Genomic DNA, 7069 nt, shown 5'->3' on the forward strand with positions numbered 1-7069 from the left:
GACGCTAATTTGAGATCAACAGGCCAAAGACAACATATTGAAGTCAATGAAGTCAATTTAGGAAAGTTTCAGGGAATAGCTTTATTAAGATAGAATGTAATCACACACAGATTCATCACAATGACCATTTTTCTTTAGATATGCAGCAATGCATTTTAAAATATCCTGAACATTTTGAAAATACATGCTTAGACTCCCGTTTGATCTCCACAGAGCACTAGTAGAATTTTCTCATGGTCCCCCTTGGTTTCTGCCTGTAATGACCAAATTTTTTAGTCAATAAATAATCAATTCATCAGTGAACACAGACATTTCAAACATCAAACATTTCAAATTTTTTATTTTTAACAACTTCTCAATGTGACTCACCGTAACGTCTTGCTGAAGCGTTTTCCCGTACATCCTTTTGTACTCCTGCGAAATTTTCTGCAGGTCCACTTCAGAGCGACTCACTATGATCCGAGTCACTGTGTTATGGTCGGCCCCTATGCCCTGAGGACAGTGTACAGTGGTACAGCAAATCCAAAATTATTGGCACCCCTTATGAAAATGGACAAAAATTATTGTATAAAATAAAGATTTTAAATAAAAAAACATTTTGATAGGAACTTCTTTTTCAAATAATAGTACTTTCTCTGAAATTAAAAAAAAGTCGAAAAATTATTGGCACCCAAGCAATATTGGCGATAAAATGCAAACTAATGATCATTCCTGATATTATGCTGTGTTGCAAAGAGAGGTGAGGGGTGCCAATAATTTTTTTCTTTGATGAATAGCATATTCATAAAAACCTCTTTTTTAAATAGTAGTACTTTCACAGAAAAATTATAATTTGTGCAGAGGCGAGGTGTACCAATAATTTTGAATCTAGTGTTTTAAATAAATAAATAAATGTACCGCTTAGAAGGAAAAAAAATACTGAAATTCTGTGTTAAAATGAAACTCATCATTGCCCCCCTCTGTTCACACTTAACATTTCACTCCCTGTGTGTGTGTGTGTGTGTGTGTGTGTGTGTGTGTGTGTGTGTGTTTGTGAATTGTCTGCTCATTTTCTCGAAGGTTGCCAAAAATTCTGGACTGTACCTTGCTGAACAATTTCACAGAAACATAATTGCATAATATTTACTTATTTACATATTCATTAAATCTGACCAATTGTCTCGTTAGCTAAAAATTAAAGTAATAATAATAAAAGAACAGATTTTTGGGGGATACAGTGTATTAAAAAGATCGTGTTACATCAGTGATCATTATCCAGAATGTAACAAAATTCCAGATCACATTTCATTTTATTTTGTGCAGTAGATTAACAAACCTTAAGCCTAAAGTGTTACCTTCATGGCCAGATACATCCTTTCAGCAAAGTAGGCAGGTTTGTTCCAGGCTGCTTTCACTGTATAAACAACAATTGCATTCTACAGTCACACTCAGGGCCTCAATACAATACAGATTTAAACAAAAAGTGTGTAGGTGTGTTGTGTAATCATGCCTTACTGGCAACTTCAGTTTAACATGCTAAACTGGAATGCCACCTTTTTTCGCAATAGTAGTAAATAGTCCTTGTGCAAATAGAGCAACTTCTTTTTTTTGATTTTTTAATTCCTTACATATTTTCACATTTACACTTACCCAGGGTCATTAGGCAATCCTCAGTGTCTCCACTTAGTTCATGTTTCACCGCCTGAGCAAACCCCTGTTTGCCAAACTTTTCATACTGCTTGAAAACTGAGAACACATATATTCTTATAAAATACAGATAAATTATGTACATTCTTATAAAATACTTAGAAAATTATGTACTTTTGCTTGTTATGGCGATATGGGAGCAGAAAACTATGCTTTTCTGCTTTTTCTGCTTTTACAGTGGTCAGACCAAACGTGAATAAAATTTGCTGAATTTGCTGATTCACTGAAGGGGAAAGGATGCGGGACGTGAAAGACGCAGTTTGTTTCCGGTAGCGGGATCTTTTACTTTGTCCCAATTTTATATATGTGAACTTTAACAGTTTGAATTCACAAGCCACGGTATTGTGAGCCAGTAGAACCGAGTAGGTGTGAACCAAGATTCTTTAGTCTGCAAAGAATTTGTGAGCCACTTATTAATTAATGCAGATTTAGACTGTGTGATGACAGTGTTTAAGATTAGAACCTCGCATTATCTTCACATGATCTCTATACTATCATGACCAAATTCTGTAACTGACTGGGTGATAATGTGTGTTCTCCATGTCAGATTATATGAAGAAGATCCTCGAACATTAGACTTGCATTTAAAGAAAATTACTACGTCCTGCTTACATCATCAATCAACGCAATCTGGGCTTGTACAGAAAACGGGAGTCGCATAAACGAAGTGAGTTTGATTTAATAAGGATATTTTTTCTGTCCATTATTCTGTCCATATTTTGCCATTTCCACTGCTGTATGTTTAGCTCTCCTGCGATCTTTGTGCAATATTCCACCGTCCTCCTATTGGTGGTTTTCTTACAAGCATCGTAGCAGCAGTCACACTCAGATTTTAATTAAAAAATTTCTGACATTGCTAGAATTGTGTCGTTGGCTGTCTTTGCTCGCAGTGGCACTAATTTGGCTAAATATGCGTACTAAGACCACAGATCTCAACTCTCGACCAAAGAATTCTTTTATGATGTGTGATTTTTGTCTGTGACTGCAAAATCAGGCCAAAAATCATACAGTGTAAAACCGACTTCAGTAGCAGTCTTGCTATTTAGTAGTTTTGCCTTGCCCTTTTCTTACTGTTGCTTGGTACACAGCTAAAAAAATCTGCTGTCTAGGATTTTCTTATTAGCTATTTTAGCATCTTTGCTAAAATCACACAACTGTGTCAGACTCTGGTGCTCCAGAACTGGAGTTGTACACCCCTGGTATAAATGGCTTGGGCATCGTGGTTTATTTAGTTGATTACTTCATTGTTGACGATGTTGTCTACTTACTTTTGCACAACTGGGCATCACCTCTAGTGGTAAGAACGTCAATGAAAACAGAGGACACTGTTCCGAGCCTTTGTTCTCCAGCTTCAAACAGAGACTGAGACCACAATTTAACCCCAACATTACAACATTGCATGTAGGAAATGTGTTTGTACAGATTCTCTTATGGTTAATGGCTTTAATCAAAACCTGCTAATTGCAGTTAATTTTTTTTTATATAAAATATTTGTGTTATGACTCTTGTACAAAGATCCATGTGCATGAACTGGCATATTGTGGAAAAAAAATTTTTGGTTGTTTATTTAAAAATGACCTCACCTTGGCCGTACTTTTTGCGAGCCCATCATCAATGTTGCTATCCTCATTTCTGGTACCCTGTGTTAATAAAGCAGATTAGGTTTTAATTCAAATAACGCTTTACTTAAGGGTAGTGTTCCTAAGGCTGAATAATCCTGTTATGACAACTTACATAAACCTACATACACATTTACAAAGCCATATTCTAACATCTGACGTAAAGGCTAATTGCATTAACTTTAATGTCAACATCTTAACATAAAACCGGAGTCAAATGGCAGATTTTTGTTGACATAAAGCTGTTATAACACTTTCCAGGCCAACATACATTTGAGTGCCATAAACCTACAATACACATTTATATTTCAACAGGCATCAGCTGATATAAAGTCTGATTACATTCATTTTAGTTTTAATGTAAGCATCTTGACATTAAACACATAAGGGTGTTATAACACTTTCCAGGCTGACTTTTGTTCGAACGTCATGACGACTGACTTTGTAGCTCAGTGGATTTCTGGTACATTGGGAACCTCTAAACATGAAAAAATTTTTTATTTTCTAAAAGATGCAGTGCGGCAGCATCTTCTCAGAACTTGGTGGAAATGGGAACATGAAAACCTGCTTTATAACACTGGCACAGTGACATAGTATAGTCTGAACAGTGACAGTTATGACCCTGTAACAGCAGAGTTGTGTATATTTCCATTGATCTTTGAGTAAAATAAGTTTAATTTGACTATTTATATGATTTTTAGTAACATAATGTAATGTTCTAATTTAAGTTCGCCTGGAAAATGTCATAACACAAGCTTATGTCGGCAAAAATCTGTGACTTGACACTTATGTCTGCTTGACAAAAGCAGTCTTTATGACAGCTATTGGAATAAGCCTTTATTAATATGTGAGTAGCTTTATGTCAATTTTAATAAAGACTTTATGCATGCGTCATGCAGCCCTACGAATGTTAGCTTTATATAAACAACTGTAACCTTTGTTTCTCATTTTCTTTAAAAATGATAGATTTGTACCTTGCACAAGGCAAGCAGAGCCTTCTGGTAATGTCCCTGAGTGTCACCTTGAATGTCATGCTCCAGTTCCTCTCCATATGCTGTGAACCATACGTATATTATTGTGAATGAAATTTGAATTCAGCTTTATACTTGTAAATATCTATCCTGTGAAATATACTTCATGTACAGATATCAGTATTTACCATCTTTAAAGGCAGTTTTTAACAACCTAATTTCCTGGTTTGATCTCGTCCCCAGAATTTCATTCAGCACCTTTTCCTTGGTTCCCAAACCCTAAATTTGAACGAAATATTTACATTTTTGAAGACTCTATGGAAAAAAAAAATAGTGAAAAGTTTCATGCCTGAATTACTGTGCACTACCTTCATGGCCTGTCTGACTTCATGGGCATCGTACTGTGCTGGAGTCATCAGCAGGGCCAGGACCACATGTTTGTAGTGGGACTTCAAGACTGAATTCAAAGTGTTCACTAAATCCTAGAAAAGCAAGAGCGTATTAGCATGCTAGAGTAAATCAATAGCATGTGTTACAGATAGTGTACAGTTTTTAGATTGTCTTACTTTTCCAGTGTCTTGTTGAAAAGCTGCTTTGATTTCCTGTCTCTGTGCATTAGTCCGTCTAGCTAATATGTCTGTAATGGCATTTTCATCCACACCTGCACACAGAGACAGTATAAACACCTCGATATGCTACACAATCAGAAACACCACAAACTGATTCACACTATGCTATTACTGTAAATATTATACAGTATGTAACTGTAAATGAACAGTTTATGGCATTTTACTGTAATTTAGTTTAATTCTGAAATGTACAGTGTTGTGAAAAATGTAAAATTGTTAACTACAGCGTAATTCTGTGCATGCGGCCTTTGGATTTTAAATGACATGTTATGAACCAGATTCATCCAGTTTTTCTTGTGTTACATTTTAATTAACCAAAAATTGGTCACCTTTAATGACCATTAATTTCACTGTAAATGCATTATATATGGGTTTGTGTGTGTGTATTATATATATAAGCTAAGAGCTAAAATTCATGTCAAGACAAGAAACATTAGCCTATAAAAGTTTTCATGGCAGGAGCAAACTATCAGATAACCGTTTTAGCTGACTAGCTAGCTAACAGAAATTATAACAGTAACCTGAGCCTCCTAACTCTTAAAAATTATGTTAATAATTAAAAATTAATGTGAACACTGTAGAATTTCCTGAAATGGTAATTGGAGATTCAGACACTAGCTAGCTAGCTAAATGATTAGGAAGTGCACTTCTGAAGTAAACATTAGGAAGAATTAATTTTAGCCATTATTTTCAACAGTACACTTGTGGGAACACTTTGAAGATAGTGTTTCAGACTAGCTGTAGATTGCGACTAAACGTCCCACTGAATTTTATGTAAACGCTCTCAGTGCTGCGTATTTGCTCAGAATGCAGTAAAGAATTAGAAGAGCTGTAAAGAAATAAAACAGTACTTTACTGTTAAAATAATCCATAAAATTACAAAAGTAAACGTCGGTCCCAGATGAGCTTAAGTGTGCTAGCATAAAATTTTATATATTTTGGACAATTAGAAAGCTAACGGCTGTTAACCAGCTGATTCTCACACACATACACACACTAGTCATCACTGTACAGGAAAGCATTTAAGGGCAGTTTCTCACAATGGCTTGAGCACTGAAACTAACAAAACATTTTTAGAAAGTGTGCACTGCAGAATATTTGTTTCATTTGCTAGCTGCCAGCCCTTTGGTTTCAGTAGACCTACCTTTGGTCTCAATGGCTTTCTGTAAAGCAGCAGCATCTCTGCTGGCGTTGAAGTTCGGATCAGGCTGGACGGTGCCGTAGTAAGGTGTGGCGCTTCCTTTAGAAGAATCATTGCCCTGTCGTTCACAGACAAGAGCTTTAGCAAACAGAACATTTAGAAAACACCTTAGCACAGACAAAATATCACAAATAAATAAAAAATCATAGGCTTTGAACAAACCGAGTTGTCTTTTGGCTTGTCAATTATTCCTTTAATTAAATCCTTGAAAAATGACATCTTCAGGGCTGTAAAAGACACAAGTAGGCTAATTATTAATCTCATCATTCATAAAGGTAACTTCTATGTGAAACTTAATAACCAGTTCCAAAATTTTAGCTCAGTAGAATGCGACAGGAAATAAGGGACCAATCATTTGTTAAAGATTTGTTGCCAAAATTTGATTTAAAGAATGTCATAAGCAATTTTCAAATGACAATCACAGCATCTCAAAAGAGTAAAACTGGGTCTCACCTGTGTTGTGAAGGTTGCAGGTATCAGACTTAAATGATCGGTAGAGGAACAGAACTCACCCCAGCTCACTGCACTGGTATGAACTGGGTGGAGACTGTGGAATCAGGTCCTACTGGTTGTACCTGACTGGGCCAGTAACAGTTAAGTTAAGTTAGGAGTTAACAGTTAAGAAGCTGAGTAATCATACTGGTTCTCTGTCCATAGTCAATGACTACAAAATGGGTTCCTCAAAGGTTTTTGGGTTGGTTAAGTGCTTTTTGCTATCTAAAGTTTGGTTAAGTGCTTTTTGCTATCTAAAGTTTGGTTAAGTGCGTTTTGCTATCTAAAGTTTGGTTAAGTGCTTTTTGCTATCTAAAGTTTGGTTAAGTGCTTTTTGCTATCTATATGGTACTGTGCAAAAGTCTTAGGCACATGCAAAGAAATGCTGTAGAGAAAAGGTGCCTTCAAAAATAATGAAATTAAATGTTTCTACATTAAAAAAATACCGTAAAGAGCAGTAAACAGTAATAA

The 7069-nt window shown here is 35.6% G+C and overlaps 1 protein-coding gene across 1 annotated transcript; it reads right to left on the reverse strand.

Moving 5' to 3' along the window:
- Positions 1 to 62: 62 nt before the first annotated feature.
- Positions 63 to 6647, reverse strand: LOC113531103 (annexin A1). Its single transcript, XM_026921596.3, has 13 exons — positions 6560 to 6647; positions 6269 to 6333; positions 6050 to 6164; positions 4843 to 4937; positions 4645 to 4758; positions 4465 to 4555; positions 4280 to 4359; positions 3270 to 3326; positions 2955 to 3048; positions 1630 to 1725; positions 1335 to 1393; positions 370 to 492; positions 63 to 254 (listed from the first exon to the last, which is right to left on the reverse strand). The coding sequence occupies exons 2-13, from the start codon at positions 6323 to 6325 to the stop codon at positions 189 to 191; spliced, it is 1047 nt and encodes a 348-aa protein (XP_026777397.2). The 5' UTR covers positions 6326 to 6333; positions 6560 to 6647; the 3' UTR covers positions 63 to 188.
- Positions 6648 to 7069: the final 422 nt, after the last annotated feature.

Source organism: Pangasianodon hypophthalmus, chromosome 27, assembly GCF_027358585.1.
Source record: "Pangasianodon hypophthalmus isolate fPanHyp1 chromosome 27, fPanHyp1.pri, whole genome shotgun sequence".
NCBI classification, from domain to species: domain Eukaryota; kingdom Metazoa; phylum Chordata; class Actinopteri; order Siluriformes; family Pangasiidae; genus Pangasianodon; species Pangasianodon hypophthalmus.

Excerpts from the sequence above, each read along its gene's own strand:
- LOC113531103 (XM_026921596.3), bottom strand. The coding sequence starts at position 6,325 with ATGTCATTTTTCAAGGATTTAATTAAAGGAATAATTGACAAGCCAAAA. Across the intron at positions 4,556-4,644 it reads AAGTCAGACAGGCCATGAAG|GGTTTGGGAACCAAGGAAAA; the intron begins GTAGTGCACAGT and ends GTTCAAATTTAG. Across the intron at positions 4,360-4,464 it reads AAAAACTGCCTTTAAAGATG|CATATGGAGAGGAACTGGAG; the intron begins GTAAATACTGAT and ends TATGGTTCACAG.